Source organism: Colossoma macropomum, unplaced genomic scaffold (assembly GCF_904425465.1).
Source record: "Colossoma macropomum unplaced genomic scaffold, Colossoma_macropomum, whole genome shotgun sequence".
NCBI lineage: Eukaryota > Metazoa > Chordata > Actinopteri > Characiformes > Serrasalmidae > Colossoma > Colossoma macropomum.
This window is the reverse complement of record NW_023494794.1, coordinates 14,688,992-14,707,782: the sequence shown is the minus strand read 5'-3', so window position 1 is coordinate 14,707,782 and position 18,791 is coordinate 14,688,992. Positions and strand designations below refer to the sequence as shown.

General features: G+C 39.8%; 1 protein-coding gene across 2 annotated transcripts in view; it reads left to right on the top strand.

The window, feature by feature from the left end:
• The window catches only part of myo1ca (myosin Ic, paralog a), a 55,809-nt gene that overhangs the window by 12,622 nt on the left and 24,396 nt on the right, over nucleotides 1–18,791 (top strand). The window contains exons 1-6 of one of the 2 annotated variants that reach the window (XM_036580338.1): nucleotides 1,484–2,162; nucleotides 12,086–12,244; nucleotides 14,653–14,768; nucleotides 15,982–16,180; nucleotides 17,422–17,502; nucleotides 18,011–18,193. In XM_036580338.1, the coding sequence (XP_036436231.1) occupies nucleotides 2,145–2,162; nucleotides 12,086–12,244; nucleotides 14,653–14,768; nucleotides 15,982–16,180; nucleotides 17,422–17,502; nucleotides 18,011–18,193 (756 nt within the window). In that variant the 5' untranslated portion in view covers nucleotides 1,484–2,144. Of the gene's footprint in view, nucleotides 1–1,483; nucleotides 2,163–12,085; nucleotides 12,245–14,652; nucleotides 14,769–15,981; nucleotides 16,181–17,421; nucleotides 17,503–18,010; nucleotides 18,194–18,791 lie in introns of those variants that run through there. The other variant, XM_036580339.1, reaches the window with a different exon arrangement.

Below are 18,791 nucleotides of genomic sequence, written 5' to 3'. Positions count from 1 at the left end.
ACTCTTACTCTGATTTCTTTCGGATTTCTCAGTCTGCACGTGTGAAAACAGACTGCGGTACCGGAAATAAGCGAGCAGCGTCGCCATGAGATGCAGCAAAAAAACTTTTTGGAGCGACGATGAAACCAACTACAGGCTAGACGAAAAGAAGGATATAAAAATTCTTCATGTTCTAGATGATGTATGTTCATATTTTCAGGTAAAGTGGCTTAATGTCTTTTTTTTTAATTTTTTTAAAAAGCCACAGCATAAAGTTTGAGTTTTGCATTACGTTTACATCACGTCATCTTCTGTGAGTTTATTGGCTGGTTGCAAAGCAGAAATCTGATTACTGCTTGGCTCATGAAGACCTGGAGTTTCCCCATTATCTCAAGTGCATGTAAACGCGTTAATCGGATTAATAATAAAATCTGATTTTCTGCAGTTTGCATGGTAGTTTCGGATTATTGAGTGCATGTAATCGTGCTCACTGTCAAATGTCTGTTTTTTATGCTAGTGTGAGAATTCACCTTCATAACCTAGAAACAAGTGAAGCATCAACAGCATCAATAAGCCTTCACTCTGCACCTCAACTCCAGTCTTACTAGTGAAGGAGTTAACAGGAGAACTTGCCACAAAGCTGAAGCTGAGTTTTTTATTGGCCAGCTTCATATTCAGATTTTCCATTCCACCTTAAATGGTGGGGCAGTTACATTCTGGCGCCTGACTGCTGAACTGTTTAAGGTGGAACGGAAAAAAAGAGGCCCACTCAGCTGCTCAGTGTACTTGCTGGGTTTTCTGAATACGTTGTTCAGAGCAGACTTTTTGCTTTCTGTTTCTGTTGTTTGTCGTCTAAATTCGACTCAAACTAGTGCTTGGTTTTAGTTTGCTGAGCTAGTTTTTTAGGCCTGTGCTCCCAACGTTTCAGAAAATGATCAAAAATGTTTTTCAACTCCAATTTTTTTATAAGTTCAGTAGTAACTTTGAGAATTCTTTTCCCACCGCGACCCAGAAGGATAAGCGGTTTAGATGATGTATGTATGTATGTATGTATGTATGTATATATATATATTACTGTCACCATCATTGTTGGTGTTCAGGGTTGAATTGCTTACTCACTTACTTAAGACTTGAAGTTTAGGACTCTGGACTTGTCTCGAGACTTACCTGTACTGACTCAGGACTTGAATCGAGCCTCGACTCAACTGGTACTTGACTCGGGAGTCAAGACTTGCAACTTAGTGACGTGTTACGAAATATGAAATATTACCTTGAATTTGATCACCTAAACTGGAGAGAAAGCGAGAGCGAGTGAGGGAGAGTTACTGTAATTTTTCAGAGGAGTCACATTAATCTTTTTCTCTCCTGCGGTGGTTCTGCTCATCTCTGGCTCCCAATGTGTCTCAGCATGTGAAGGAGAGAGAGAGAGAGAGAGGGAGAGGTGGAGGGAGAGTGAGGACGAGCGAGGGAGGGGTGAAAAAGTAAAGGGAAAAAAATGCTCTCAGGCTGAGTCATGTGATTTTTTTGTTTGGATCTTTTGGATACAGTCGTTGCGATGGGACGTTGGCCACCACGCTTAGTGGATTTTTCCGGAATCTGTTTCTCATTTCTTTTCCTTTTTTTTCCTCTCGCTCTCTAATTTTACCCATGTCCTCCTTCTCTCTCGCTCGTCCCAGTGATCCTTGGTCGTTTGACTCTTTCTTTCTGCCTTTTTGTTTCTTTTTGGGAGACTGACTCATCTCAGCTGTTTTAGCACGTCAGGAGAGAGAGAAGGGGAGAGCGAGGGAGAGAAGAAGGAGGGAGCAGAAAGGACAGATGGATGGCGAGAGCATGTTTGGGTTTCAGTGATATGCATGGTTTTAGGTTGTGTATGTGAGAACAAGTTCATGTCAGAGAGAGAGAGGGAGGGCGAGAGACAAAGGGAGGTTATGGAAAAATAAATGAAACTTGTAAAATGAAGGAACTGAGCACGTAAGAAAGAAAGAAAGGTTTGTCGTTGGGTGTGACGGCGTGTTTTGGAGTGAAGAACTGAACTTGAGCAGACGCACACGGGCACGCTTACACGCTCCGAGACTCGCGAGTGACGGCCTGTCAAACAAGCTCTGAGGGTTAGCACTGAAGGACTCCAGAACGAGGGATTCTTAAAGAAAGTGGAAGAAAGAAGGATGAGGTACCTCGGCAGGGTAAGGCAGCTTTTATTTACATTTAAAACTGTGTGTTTCTGCAGTTTTAGACCTACTTGGGCAGAATATGTTGATGAATGCTGTGAAACTGCGAAGGAAGTTCTGAAGGATTCAATCATATTCGGCTTTATTGTCATGATACATAGGCAAATATGCAGTTTGGTCCATTTACAGATGTATAAGACAATATATACAAAATATTTACATGTTTACAGTATCACAACAATATCAAACAGTGTGCAGAAGTAGCCTTACAGTACAAAATGTGGGCAAAAGTTTTCCTTACACTACAAAAAGTGTGCAAATTTTAGCCTTACAGTACGAAAGTATGCAGAGCTTACAGTACTTTGTAGAAACATTGTGTTAGGGGTGTGTGTGGGTGTGTGTGTGTGTGTGTGTGTGTGTGTGTTAGCATGTGTGCTGCAGCTTTCAGACGTTGCTCCATCACCCTTCATGCCGTTACTTCTAGGACGTCTGGTGATGATTTCTGCTCTTTCTCAACTCTGCACTTTTGGGACATTTCCCACAATCCCCTCTGTAGCTCTCTCCTCTGCCCACTCGGGACGGGGGCAGCGTGCCATGCCCAGTCCGGCCCGCTCTCCTCTGGGCCGTGGAGCGGAGAGACGGCCCTTATATGGAAGAGCCACAGCCTTGTAAAGCCAGGGAGGCCCACGTTCAGTGGCCCAATGCCAAATCCCACAGCAGCCCACTGGACTACGCTACCCACAGTCCTCTACTGTAAAACAAGCTCATAGCTGGAAAAATCGAACACACTAAAGTGTGGGAAATCTGAGGAGGGTGTTTGAGCCGTGCAGATTGACCACAGATTCATGGATGGATGTTTCATGGAAACGTGAAGTGCTTTAGAACTGAACGGACGTCCAGGGTAAAACCTAGTTTAGCAAAATTATAAGTAGTTTTGTGCTCAAGCTACGAGGCTAATGTAGCTAAAGTAATAGAAGCGTAGGCCCCACCAATTAGCACCATGCAAACTGCAAAAATATAGACAAAATTTAGAATTGGAGATGACAGCTAGTACTGTATTTATGCTGTTTTCCTGACCAAGTGTGAGCTGTGAAGATTCCAACGTCCATGTGGGGAAACATCTACTTGACTGGTCATCCGGCTCGGAATTCCCACTTGGAAAGTCAGACTTTCTCAAGAACTTCACTTCTCTGAGTTGCAACTGATGTCACTTCAGCATGGCAGCACCCATACAACATGAAGTACTACTTTGGTTTCTGCATATTTTAGTTTTTTCATGCTACTTGTATCTGATATCACTAAATATATGGGGATACCTGGAAAATTGAAAGGTTAAGTAATTAAGCAAATAACTTTCCAAATTCCAATATAAAGATTAAGATCCTTTTATATGTACTAAGCAGCTAAACAAGCAAGCCGGTTCCTTGTTGTCATAAATGCAGTATTAGTTATGAGACCTGAGGTCATGTTTATAGAAAACAGTGTGTCATACAGTGTCAGACGAGAGATTACTTTGCAGCTTAATGTGTTTGGAGGCAATTAGCACCATGGTAGGCATGCAGTTAGCATCATGCTGCTTGGTTTACAGAAGCGGATTGCAAATCCATTTTTGTTTTTAACCATAATATTGCTCTAAAAGCAATAGACAAGAGAGATGAGAGCTATAAAAATGTAGCACCGGAGTTCTCAGGCTGCTGTTCTTTTTTTTGCATGATGATACATAATGAAAAAAATATGGGCCTGCATCCTTCAGATTCTGTTGTGGTCACACTAAACCAGAGGGATTCCCCTGCTGTGTGACTTTCTCCAGCCGTATAAAACATTGTGCCCTGCAGAGGAGCCTTCGCTGTAGGGATGATACAGTATGGACATTTTCTGTCGTGACCACATTTAACAGAGTTATTAGTATCATATCAGGGCTCCAGACCAAGTTGTTTCAGAAGCCTCCCAAAAAATGTTGACAGTCATCCCAGATTACTTTCTCTCTCGAACTTTTTTAGTACCATATTATGGATTCTCAAAAACAAATGTCAGATAACAATATATAGAATACATGCTTGGCACACATGTATGCATACAAACACATCTATACTCCATTAATATGTTCATGTTTGTATGTATGAGAGTATCAAAAGCTCTGTAACTAAATATTAGGGATGCTTTGATACCATGTGTTTCAGACCAAGTACGAATGTTTTAGTACTGACTGATAACTTAGAATTACGTAGTTGTTAGTGTAAATGATTGCAGTGTATCTTTAACAGTGAAATGATTAACATCAAGCTGATTTAAATGACATGCATTAGCTAGCTATGATACATTAGTTACCTTGGATCGAGTAGGGTTGCAGTGGAGAGGAGCGGGTTTTGTTCCACATCAGAAAAAAGCTTCTGTAGAGCTGCTAGTAAAGTATGTTTCATAGTTTTGATCCCTGCTCCTCATCTGTCTCTTCTTCGAGTAATGCTGGATCAGGCATGTCAAACTGGGGATGCTCCAGGCCAAAGTGCTGCAGAGATTAGCGTTTACCCTCATCTAACACTCTGAATTCAGTTCATGAAGGCCTTACTCATTAGCTGATGAGCTGAATCAGTTGTGTTTTTAATGAGGCAGTGAGCTGAAGTGGCACATGATAGTATTTCTGTTGTCTTTACTTGTTATATTTACATCACCTCCTCAGACACCCATTCATTTCACAGCATAGAGAGGGAGTACCAGTATGGTGGACATGTGGCTTCATGTCACTTTATATGGAACGACATCATCAGCTATCTGATAGGTCTCTCATATGCATGGCTTAAATTGTGCCAGAACAAGCCAGGTCCAGATCCGGCTCCTCTTAGATTGGTTCTGGCACCTGTTTTAGTGGATCTGGCACATCAGTCACATGTTAAATACATTCACGTGATGATCTGTAACAAAAAAGATCAAAATATGTCCCGGTCCCCGCGACCTGCTGAGTCCATCACTACGCACTGATCTAGAACCTCGTCGTTTATAAATTTATATGTACATTTACGGTGTTATACTGCAGTACATCGTTAAAGCCACTAAATGTCCCCTCTTTACTCTGAATGTGTTCGCTGAGTGTCCCTGAGCAGAAGATGTGCTTTGTATGCAAACACTTCTAACGGCTCTGCTGAGTGCTGAACCTGAGGCTGCCTGGCATTAAGCTTTAGAGGAAATATTCAAAGCACCTCTGAATAAAGTAAAATATGATAAGAGCACAATCCTTATTTCTCACGAGAACTGTGGAATGTTTTAGAGAGAGCGAACGGGAGATACTGGAGACATAGAAGGAGAGAGAGAGAGATGAGGAGAGAGGGAAAGATGTTTGGTACATAGAAGTTCAGCCAATTTAAACACTGCTAATGGGGAGAGAGAGAGAGAGAGAGAGAGAGAGAGAGAGAGAGAGAGATGGAATGTGCATTAGGGGTGTGGTGATTGATGCCAAAACTGTTTGGGATCATTTGGTTGTAATCTGAATTCCATTTTTAGAACTGTGTATGTTTTGTTTTTGTTTTTATACAATGTCAAGACATGAGGTCATAAATATGTCCCATTTGTATTACAAATAATGTAAAGCTAATATGTCCAAAGTGCATATATTTATATATACAATTGAAACTTGTTTTTTTGAAATTGTATTGTTGTTTTTTTGAAAAATATTTGCCCATTTTGAATTTGATGCCAACAACATGTTCCAAAAAAGTTGGGACGGGGGTCTGTTTACCACTGAGTTTCGTCACCTCTTCTTTCAACAACACTCTGTAAGCGTTTGGGAACTGAGGAGACACTGCTGTAGTTTTGAAAGTGAAATGTTTTCTCATTCTTGTTTGATAAAATTTCAGCTGCTCATCAGTTTTGGGTCTCCTTTGTTGTATTTTTCATTTCATAATGCGCCAAATGTTTTCAGTGGGTGACAGGACTGGACTGCAGGCAGGTCATTTTAGCACCTGGACTCTTTTAATACGGAGCAATGCTGTTGTAATAGATGCAGAATGTGGTTTGACATTGTCTTGCTGAAATAAGCAAGGTGTTCCTTGAAAAAGACGTCATCTGGATGGCAGCATATGTTGCCAAAACATGTATATATCATACAGCATTAATGGCGCCTTCACAGATGTTCATGTCACCCATGCCATGTGCACTAGTGCACCCCTAAACCATTATGAATACTGGCTTTTGAACTGTGCACTGATAATAAGCTGAGTGGTCTTTAACTCAGAGGACACAGTGTCCATGATTTCCAAAATAAATTTCAAATTTTGATTTGTCGGACCACAGGACACTTTTCCACTTCCATTTTAAATGAGCTCAGGCCCAGAGAAGGTGGCAGCATTTCTGGATCCTGTTTATATACGATTTCTTCTTTGCATTTTAGAGTTGTAACTCGCATTTGTGGATGCAGCAACAAACTGTTTTCACAGACAGTGTTTTTCAGAAGTGTTTCTGAGCCCATGCAGTGATTTCCACTACAGAATCATGTCTGTTTTTAATGCAGTGCCACCTGAGGGCCCAAAGATCATGGTCAGCCAATACTGGATACTGGTTTTTGTCTTGTCCCTTGCATACAGAGATTTCTCCAGATTCTCTGAATCTTTAAATGTGATTATGTACTGTAGATGATGAAAAGTTCTTTGCTGTTTTATGTTGAGAGACGTTATTCTTGAATTGTTGCACTATTTGATCATTCAGTCTTTCACAGAGTGGTGAACCCCTCCTCATCTTTACTTCTGAAAGACTCAGCCTCTCTGAGATGCTTTTTTATACCCAGTCATGTTACTGACCTGTTGCCAATTAACCACCAGGTGTTTTTTTTAGCATTACACAACTTTACCAGCCTTTTGTTGCCCCCACCCCAACTTTTATTGGAACATGTTGTTGGCATCAAATTCAAAATGGGCAAATATTTTTCAAAACACAATAACATTTCTCAGTTTCAACATTTGATTTGTTGTCTTTGTACTATTTTCAATGAAATATAGGGTTCAAATGATTTGCACATCATTGCATTTTGTTTTTATTTACATTTTGCACAGTGTCCCAACTTTTTTGGAAATGGGGTTGTTTTATACATAATATAATAGTATGTTCAGAATGTATGTCCTATTTGTATTATACGTAATGTATTAATAATATGAACCGTATGTATTATATATAATGTAATAGTAATATGTCCCTTATGCATTATAAAGAATATAATAACAGTATGTCCAGTATGTATATATACTCACTGAGCACTTGATTAGGAACCCTATATTAACACTGAGTACACTCCATCTGCTCTCAGAACAGCCTCAACTCTCCATGGCATGGATTCCACAAGATGTTGGAAACATTACTTTGAGGTTCTAGTCTATGCAATTATGCATATATTTCAAATCTACTTTTTAACATATGTATTTTAGAGATTACACTGTACTTTGTAACTTTTACTTAAAAAATACTTTAAAAAAATACTTTAAAAATACTGGTTTGGGACCAATGCCTCCCAATAGACAGTACCCTATAAATTATGATATATTTAACTAAATAGTAATAAGCTATATATGTATATGTATATGTATGTGTGTGTGTGTGTGTGTGTGTGTATATATATATATATATATATATATATATAATATATATATATATATAGCTTATTACTATTTTAGTTAATGCCTTGGGTTTAAACAGATCGCAACAGTTCTTTACAGTATCTTAAGTCTGAGCATTTTTTGTGCTACTAATTCTCTAGAATGTTCCACTCAGTGTATCAATGTTTGTTCTCTGATTGGGTGAAAGGAGTGGCGTTAGGGGAACCTTCTGGTGGGCCAAACCAAATGATGTCACAGGCAAACTTTGGCCCACAGGCCACACTTTGGGTAGCACTGTACTATGGCATCATTCAAACTACCCTTTCTGGCAGCTTTATTTTTAAGAGTGTAGACCTGTTTTTTCCCGGCAAAGTCAGGACACACACACACACTCACACACTCACACACACACACACACAGCATAGCAGCATGGCAGCCCTGCAGGCTGAGTGTAGAGGCAGTTATATTTTGCCCAGACACTGACAGTGTAATATGCTTAGGTTGAAACAGTGGAAAATCTGACCTCAAACATGAAGGAAGTATGTGTGTGTGTGTGTGTGTGTGTGTAGGTGTGTAGGTGTGTGTGTGTGTATGAGGAAGAAGTGTGTGGTGTTTTCATTCTGTGCATGTCAGTGTGTGTATCTGTTTACTTGATATGTGCTGTGTGTGTGTTTGGGAGACAGGAAGGCCACCTGTAGACGTTCAGGACTGAACAATGCTCTAGCTGTGTGTGTGGTGTGTGTGGATGTAGGATTTCCTTGGCTGAGCTCCACTGTTGTTCCAGAGATTCTTTTCCTTTAACGAGGCGGAGATAACAGTGCCCTGACGACCTTAACGAGCTTAACGAGATTTTAACAACTCCCTGGCGACGCCTGTTCTCAGGAACACAACTCAGGCTTCCCCCCACTGCTCATTTTAATCCATTGTTTATAGATGCCTGTGTGTGTGTGTGTGTGTGTGTGTGTGTGTGTGTCGTAGTGGTGTAAAGATGCATCAGTCTGAGGGCGGCGATTCAACTGCAGCAATTTTGGGATGTAAAAGTTTGTCATAATAATATTTAATAAACTATGCACTTTTTTGTCCAAAATAGAAGAATCAGCTTCAATCATACAAATCCGCACCCCCCCCCCAGAAATTCTGGGGCTGTTTTGAATCAAGAAAAATGAATAGCATATTCTTAATATTCTGTATGCTGAATCATAAATAATTATGAAATCCAACTGAATCATGTATTGAATTTGATCACATATTGAATAATTTGCAAAAGAATCATAATTGAATAGAACTGAATACATTTGTAGTGAAATTTAGGATTTTATGATGCAATTTGGCTACATTTTTTAAAGAATCATAAAAGAATTGTGGTGAAATTTGATATTTCATGATGCATTGAATTATTTCCTAAAGAATCATAATTGAAGAGAATCAAATAACTGTGGTAAAATCTGCGATTTCGTTATTCATTGATTCATTTCCCAAAGAATCATAATCAAATGGAATTGTGGGGAATTTTTAAATTTCATGACGCACTGAATCGTTTCCTAAAGAATTGTAATTGAGCTGAATCGTGATCAGAGGTTTACACCCTAGGTTAGGGGTCACCAACCCAAAAGTTAAGAAGAGCCATTTTGATTTTTCAACAAAAATCAAACCACCTTGGGAGCCACAACATTATATGTCCATTTTATTGAAGTAACCATCTTGGCTGGAAATATGATGTCCCGATATAGACTTATATATATATTATAAACCAAAACACAGACTTCCTTTGCTCTGCTTTAAGCTTTAGCTGAGCTATAGCTGCTTTTCTCACATCTCTGGCAGGAAACAAAAGTGGAATAGCTTCTTCGATTTTTTACGAGGCTGAAGTCGCTTCTCGTTCACCAGCTTCTTGTTCGAATTTTCCCGTTCAACTTTAAATGGTGCCCCAGGTGCCAGAATGTAACAACTGCACCAGTTAAGGTGGAATGGGGAAATTTGAACAAAAAGCTGGTGAACAGGAAACTCACTTCACCTTTTGGTACTTTTTAGTGTTTAACAGTTTTTCTTTGCAGATTAAACGTATCAGTAAGTTCATTAGTCTCCAAATTGATGTTCGTCTTGAATCTCTGTGTTTGCCGTTTCATTAGCTACTAGTGACGTGAGATTGTCTGCGTTGCTATGGTGACCAGCAGTCTGTGTGCCAACTTTCAGGGTTAAAGGGTGAAATAGCAGATATAGGCTACAATAACTCCAGTGTTTAAGACCACTCAGTGTTAAAACTGTGTTGAACGATCAGCAGAGCTTTTTTTACTGCAAAGGACGGTTATTTTATTATTACCTAAAAACCTAATTCTGCTGTGGAGCTGCAACAGAGCAGTAAAAGAGCCGCATGTTGCTGACCCTTGGCCTAGTGCATATAAGAAAGAAACAGAAACAGAGTTAGATGGTATTTGCTGTAAGTGGGAGAATATAAAGGAGGGATTTATGAGGCTTTATATTTGTGTGTTTGTGTGTGTTCAAAATGTGCTGTTATTTCTGAATGGTGTGGTGTGTTGTTCTCTGCTCTGCTCATTGCCTGCTCGTGTGTGAGAGGTTTACATGTGTGTACACACACACACACACACATACACACACACACACACACACACACAGATCTGTGGTGTGTTGACAGTGTATACAGTGTGTGGTGTAGGATTACACAGATATCAGTGAGCCAGTGAAAGCGCTGGACTCTGTGATCATACCATCATGTGCAGACTTGAAGAAAGGCACACCAAAGTCCTCCACATTCGTTCCTACTGAGCTTCATTACATCGCTGGCTGCGTTTCCCAGTGCATTTTGCTAGTGATACATCATTAATGCATAAAAAGTTCACAGTTTGTGCTGCTGGCAGCTTGTCTGCTAGTTTCCATCAAATTGACTTAAAGTGGTAAAAGGTCCTGTATGTAATGATGTCACTTTCTCCAAAAAGTACTGCCGTTATCATTTTTGTACACCAATTTCATGTGTGCGACATATTTTATACATATTTCTCCTTCATCTGGCTACCCTGACTTTTCCATAGCACACTGATAGAACTAAAGTTGAGAAAAAATATATTAGCAGAATATAAAGAGAATTAATTAATATTGCAGTTTGTGACACGTCTTATGACTCAATTTACAGCATTCTCCGAACATGATGTGCAAAAATGATGCTCCTTTAATGCACTGTAGGCCGTATTTATGTAATGGTTTTTGAAGATTGCTTGCCTGCTTCATTTATTTATTTATTTAGAAGAGAGAATTGTGTCAAAATTCTGTCACATGTTGCCAAATTTATTTGTAATTGCTTTATTTCTCCAGTCAAAAACTTTCCATTATATTGCTTTACAGTATATGTATATACAATCCATTTATCTTCCAATTGCCTGGCTAAATATTTCCATTTTTCTAATAAATATTATAGATAACAGCCATTTCTAATGCCGATATCATCTAACATTTCAAAATTAATACATATTTTGCATGAAATCTCTAAGATGCCTACTGATACACACTTTCGAAAACAGACAGAAAACCTCATTATCTCTCAAGTTTGGCAAATCCAAAACAGATAATAAGCATTTGCTGTTTTAGTAGTGATTAAAAACACTTTTTCCCTTTTATTTTTTACAGACAGGCAAACAAAATAAAGTAATTTACCAAAGTAAATGGTCCCTTTAAAGAAACAGACCAGTAAATGCTAATATTGTGAACAATAACAATAATAATTAAATATTGTGGTAATAATGAAGAATTAGTAATGAGTGCTACAGTTACCAATATTAATAATGAAGACAGCAAACCACCAGTTAGCATTATGCAAATGACGTCATGTTTGGTTAATCTGCTGCTTTATTAAGGGCGGAGTTTAATACTAACGGTCTGGACTCGTTTTATCACACGTTTCCGTTCACTTTGGCATCTGCTGATCGATTGTGCTTGTTTTGGATTCAGCGTTCCTCATTATCTGTTACTCTCTTCCTTGTCTTTGACTAATGTCTGGAGATGCTGTGTGAAAAAGTGTGTACATCACTGCAGTGGCTGGTAGAACTTTACCTTTTCATATAACGATAAGTCAAGACAAATGCAACAATCAATACGAGTGAAGTGTGTCACCATCGTAAAGGAGTACCTGTTTAAAGCAGTTCTTCAGCCAAAAAAGCAGACAATACATTTTCCATTTATCCCAGATGTCACTCAGCTAAGAGATGACAGGTGTCTGAAGGTTTTAGCTCTTTAGTTTAGCTCTGGAGCTTCAGTGTAGCTAACAAGTAATGGGACTTAATAGCCACCTCTCTTTCTCTCTCTCTCTCTCTCTCCTCTCTCTCTCTCTCTCTTCTCTCTCTCTCTCTGTAGGAGGTGGAGGTGGAGGGCGTAGTGCGGTTGGTGATGGAGAGTGGTCTGTCAGCGAGGGATCGGGTGGGGGTGCAGGATTTCCTGCTGCTGGACAACTACACCAGCGAAGCAGCGTTCATCGAAAACCTGCGCCGGCGCTACAGAGAGAACCTCATATACGTAAGATGAGCACACACAATCTGCATTACCACACCTGCTGTTACCACACAGCGTTATCAGACACTGGAAACGGCCCTAATCATTATACCCTACAGTAGAGCTCTACATAAACACTATCACAGGAAACGGGATTAGTCCCTCAAAATCCCCGGCTTACTACATACTGAGTCTTAGTATTCAGTACCTACAGGGACTTCAGTGCAAACTGCCTGAGCTATTCTTAGGTTTTAGAAGTGTATAAGAAAACTTACATGACCTGACCAATCACTATTCCTTACACTGAAGAACTATGTAGAACACTATTATAGAGAACAGATATGATCCCTAATCACTGTTCCCTACATTAGAACACTATATAGAACACTATTATAGAGAACAGACATGGTCCCCTAATCACTGTTCCCTACATTAGAACACTATATAGAACACTATTATAGAGAACAGACATGACCCCTAATCACTGTTCCCTACATTAGAACACTATATAGAACACTATTATAGAGAACAGACATGGCCCCTAATCACTGTTCCCTACATTAGAACACTACATAGAACACTATTATTTAGAACAGACATGATCCCCTAATCACTGTTCCCTATCCTAGAGAACTGAATTAATGTAGGGAACAGTGATTAGGGGGCCATGTCTGTTCTCTATAATAGTGTTCTATATAGTGTTCTAATGCAGGGAACAGTGATTCTCTATAACAGTGTTCTATTAAGCTTATCTAGTCTTATGAACAGTACAGTAAAGTGTTAGCCCTGAATTAACCCAGCCTAATTAAATTGACTGTAACCCTGAATTCTTTATTGAATTTGTTGTTGGGTACCTGGGACCTGTTTTATAACACATGCAGAAGATATACGCTCCAGGTCTTAACCCTAACCTAACCCTACAGGGTTATCATACAGTTAAGACTTACTGTCCAGTAACTTCTATGAGACTGATATGTAGGTTCTAGTGAGGAATTGAATTGTGGACCCACATATAAACAATTAGCCTGGAACAAAGTAGTTTCATGCCTCATAGTGATAAATGGCCAACAGCAGCATGCAGCCATGGAAAAGCTGCTATAGTGACAGTTAGTGCTGCACCGATACTGTATCAGTATCAGCGTCGATACCGGCACTTAGACGCAGTATCGTCGTCGGTGATGGGGATACAGATCGATACTGCAAAGCAGTTTCTGATGCGTGCACGCGCCAGTAGACAGAACTTAACAATTTCGTTAGCACTGTGGGACGACATGCAGCAGTTAAGATGCTAATGGCAGCATTTAGTGAGAAAAATATGCTAACGGAGCCGCTTTCCTGAACGGCTGAGCTGCTTCTTTCAGTAATCCCTCATCTGCCGCTGTGTGGTCACTTACAGTCCGAGCTAATGTTAATGAGAGAGCTGAAGGAAACACCGGACTCTCGGTGCAATGATAGCATTTAGCCTCGATTTAGCCTTTAGCACAGCAGCTCGTGAGCCGGGTCTGTGCGTCCACTAGCCCTGCAGTGCGCCTCCGTCGGTCAGCTGTATCGCTCAGCAGCAGGGTCCACGGCCCGTCGCTTCAAACAAGCCAGACAAAACACTGAAAGTCGCTAATACTGACAGCGTGAACGACAGTGATATTTACTAAACTGACGCTCAGAGATGCAGCGCGAGGGAACAAGAGGCACATATGAGACAAACGACTTGAGATATTTGGAATTTGTGAAACAACATCCAGCTCCGTTTTTGTGCCAGAGAAGCTGCTGTGTGCTGATGTGTCAACACTGCAAACTGTCCAGCTCTGTTTTTACCTTTTCTGCACAATAAAGATACTTTACATTTATGTAAGTTGTTAAACATGATTCTTATTACTAATTATATAATAGTAAATGCTAAATACAGGAAATCAACAAAAATAGGTTTTCTTAAGCATCTAATAAATATAATCCAACAAGTAAATGCCATCTAGCCAAGCTGAGTGTGTTTTGTTTGTGATGCAGAGCATAGATTTTACCAAAGTAAAGTATTCTAAAAGTGTAATTGTGTAAATATCAGGACTTATATGTGAGTCATCTAGCCTATCGATACTCAGTATTGGCCGACACTAAAGGATCAGGTATCAGTATCAGTAAGGGAAAAAGTGGTATCGGTGCATCTTCAGCAAAAATGAGTGAGTTTACCAGAGTCGATTGTTTATTTATTGTAGTTTTTGTTGTGTAATGCTGAGTGTGCTTGGACAGTAAGACATCCAGCATCTCAAAACTCAGCATCCGGTTTGTTCGATCAGCATGACTGATAGCAAAAGTTTGAAAAAATGGAGCTCTGGTGCTGACAGTGGAATTTACTGTCACTGCTCCAGTGAGTATTTGGTTTGCTGTTGACTCTCTCTCTCTCTCCTCTCTCTCTCTCTCTCTCTCTCTCTCTCTCTCAGACGTATATTGGCTCTGTGTTGGTGTCGGTGAATCCATACAGAGAGTTAGAGATCTACTCCAAACAGCACATGGAGCGCTACAGAGGGGTCAACTTCTACGAGATTTCACCTCACATGTAAGTGTGCGTGTAGGTCATGGGAATCCCGGAGAACATTCCGCTCATTCTCTCGGAGTGACTCACTTTTCCTGGAGACTCCGGTGATTGGACCCCATACACATACACACAAAAACACATGCTTTGTGGCGCACACACAGTAACAGCGCACACTTTCCACTCCCAGGCTGTTGAGAGTTGAGCTGCTGCCAATAGGTGGAACCCCGTTCTCTGTGCTGTAATTATAGTCTTCCTTTTCCACCTTCAGCCCTCTTCGATTCATCCCTGAGGCCACCAGAGAAGTTCTTTCACAGCAGGGCTGCACAAAATGGACATAAAACAATCTCACAATTGTACTGTTTTGCCAAACCCATTGGTTGTCGCTTATGCAGCATGATTAAAGTGGCCTAAAACTAGAGTTTAATATGTTATGAGTTATGTTAGAGATGAAAAAGAAGCAGGATAGACTTCTTAGGTGGTGGGTAAACACATTTGATTGACAAGTCATTGACAAGCAATTAAGATTATGATATATAATATAGTAATGGGTGGTGTGGTCCAAAATTTTATCATGCTACAACACAGATTTCTGATGGTTTCGGTATTTATCATGGTAAATACAGTGTTGTGCAGCCCTATTTCACATGGACTAAGCCATCACAATGTATTTACAGTTCTTATCGTGTTAAATATACTACAGTGTAAAACTAATGTAATAGTGGGCTGACAATGTATTAATGCTCAAAGACCAGTGGTGTAGCTTTTTGACCATAAACTAATAGTAACTAATGGCTACAGTGTGAATTATTTGAAAATTTTTGCATGTATATTTCAAGGATCCTGACCTCAAAGTGATGGGTCAGTGAAAAAAAATCATATTTTCCATTACTTCAAAGCTACAAGGCTAATATAGCTAACACGTAATTATATCACCATCCCAACGTTGTGCTAACTGCATGTCTAAATCATCACATACTTGCTTAAAATAGCGTTTAGGTGTTAAATCACCTCGAAGCCAGACTTGATTTCTGACACTGCATGGCACACTGTTGTACAGACCTGCTGTTTGTACAGTGCGAATGGGCAGATTATATTCTTCCTTTATTTGTCAGATACATTAGCCTTGCAACTCTAACTAAAGAGGCAAACTTCAGACACCAGGCATGTCTTGGCTGATTGATTACTTTTGGGATAAGAGGGGAAATGTTTAAAGTGTCTGCGTGTGTTGTCTCAGTTATGGTTTAGCAGATAACTCATATCGTGCCGTGAGGACGGAGAGGAAGGATCAGTGTATTCTGATCTCAGGAGAGAGCGGAGCGGGAAAAACAGAAGCATCCAAGAAAATCCTGCAGTACTACACCACCATGTGCCCAACTCGCAACAACACACAGTCCATCAGAGAGAGGCTACTGCAGTCCACACCTGTGCTGGAGGTACACATACACATACATACATACATATATGTACACTATTTGGACAAAAGTATTGGGACACCCCTTCTAATTATTGAGTTCAGGTGTTTCAGACACACTCATTGCTAACAGGTGGATAAAAGTAAGCACTCTCGATAGACAAACTGGCAGTAGAGGGTGGTACTGATGAGGTCAGTGACTTTAAACGTGGCACTGCTATAGGATGCCACCTCTACCACAAGTGTGTGAAATTTCTGTCCTGTTAGATCTGCCCTGTCAACTGTAAGGGCTATTGTTGTGAAATGGAAGCACCTAGGGGACAATAACAGCTTAGCCACGAAGTGGTAGACCACACAAACTCACAGAGTGGGGCTGCCAAGTGCTGAATCACTCACTACACAGTTTCAAATTGCCTCTGGAAGCAACATCAGCAGAAGAATTGCGCATTAGGAGCTTCATAAAATGGGTTTTTCAATGGCCTCAAGTTTCCAAAGCCTAAGATCAAAATGTGTCAGATGTGTCAGTGGAGCAAAGCTCTGGAGCAGTGGAAGTGGATCTAGAACACAGATTGCGTGCCAGGCCCTCTTGTGGAAAGCTTCCCAGAAGAGTGGAAGCTGTTATAGCTGCAAAGAGGGCACCAACTCCATATTAATACCTATGGATTAGAATAAGATGTCATAAAAGCTCCTGTGGGTGTAATGTGTAGGTGTCCCAATACTTTTGTCCATAAACTGTATATACAGTCCATCAGAGAGAGGCTACTACACTCAGACCTTGTACTGTACTCACTAGGGCTTGACCGATTTTGACAGTAAACATTTTGACAGTACTGATCCGGATAACTTTGGCCCATAGTTTTATAAACAGACTCCAGTAGTTTTATTTATGCAGTGCTTTACTGACGGTCAGTTCTCAGTATATAATTTAAGTTACAGTCTGTTTAAAACTGAAAATCTATTAGAAGCTGACAAGTCTATTTAAAGACTGATGTAAAAGTATGAACCCATTAAAATTCACAGAAATGAGTAACTTTCCTCAAATTGAGGAAATCTGTTTCAACACAAAACCAACCAAATCTAAACATATAAACAGCAGTATTTTCCAATATGGGCTATTCTGTGTTATCTAATTATTGGCTGATTTTATTGGCAAAGCAGTATATCGGTTGGGCCACAGCGTGTACACACACAGACTCTATCAGAGAATTCATATCCCCTATGTTATCTGAGTTCTTCTCCCTGTTGTTCTCTCTCCGTCTGCAGGCTTTTGGGAACGCCAAAACTCTGCGTAATGACAACTCCAGCCGATTTGGGAAGTACATGGATGTGCAGTTCGACTACAAGGTTAGCAGAAAACAATCAAATAAGTGTTAGAATCATCTGAGAACAGCAGTGACTGTACATGGTCACACTTTTGTATCTGTTTTGTGTTTCTCACTCTACAACAGCAATGAACAGAAGGCATATTATGCAGCTTATGTTCTATTTTACTCCCAATTCTGGTCTAGAAAAACTAATACAGTGCACTGTTTGGTGTTTTCCCCACTGTAACCTCTGACCTCACAACAATTTGTTTTGATTATGATTCTTTAGGAAACGACTCATGCATAATAACCTAAAATGTCATAAAAAAATTGCACTTGATTATTTTGGTATGATTTGCAGTTATTTAAAAAAAAAAACTCAATATACAAACATGCCTGCATGCCTTCCACAGTAGTGGATCGCAATAGAATTTTTTTTGCTAGAAAATTTGTGCATACTTTATTAAATATAATTACCATAATGGACAAGACACTCTTAGTGCTCATGTGATCCCCACCCTCTAAGGTGATTTCTGTCCCCTGCTCAGGGTGCTCCTATTGGAGGCCACATCCTGAACTACCTGCTGGAGAAATCTCGGGTGGTGCATCAGAACCATGGCGAGAGGAACTTTCACATATTCTACCAGCTGCTGGAGTCGGGAGACAGCGCGCTGCTGAAGAGACTCGGCCTGGACAAGACCAACCCACAGCAGTACCACTACCTGGTTAAGGTCCGTCTCTGTGTGTATGTGTGGTGAGACACATCGATACAGTACTGGTCAAAAGTTTTTTGAACGAATGATGTTTTTTATAATGTCCTAAAGATTTTGATTGATTTTGTTCCAAAACAGATTTTTTTTAATGCCCCATGTCCGAAGTGGTGAGAACTTCAGTGACATATTAAGTTTGAAAATAACGAGCCAAATTCATTATATCATAACAGTTATTACAGATATAAAACAATAAAACATAAAACAATATTCTGTCATATTGTGATAAGTTATGTCACAATAAGCACTAAAGACGCTGTGGATATTGGTATGTTAAGAACACTGACCAACTACATGCTACATTAAAAAGAGCGCATAATTAGCCATGTTTAATTGGATTTAGTATGTAAAAGTCTCTGTCTTTGTACTTTTAATAGTTCTTTTTAAATACTGTCTGTTCAGATTTATCAAACCTCAGAAAAACAAAATATTGTGATATATATCGTGTATCATGAAAAAATCAAATATCGTGATATGTTCTTGCCGTATTGCCCTTTCTAATTACTTATTCAAAGTTAATTAGTGGAATATGTGTCCTCGTTAATGAAGCAGTCGCTTC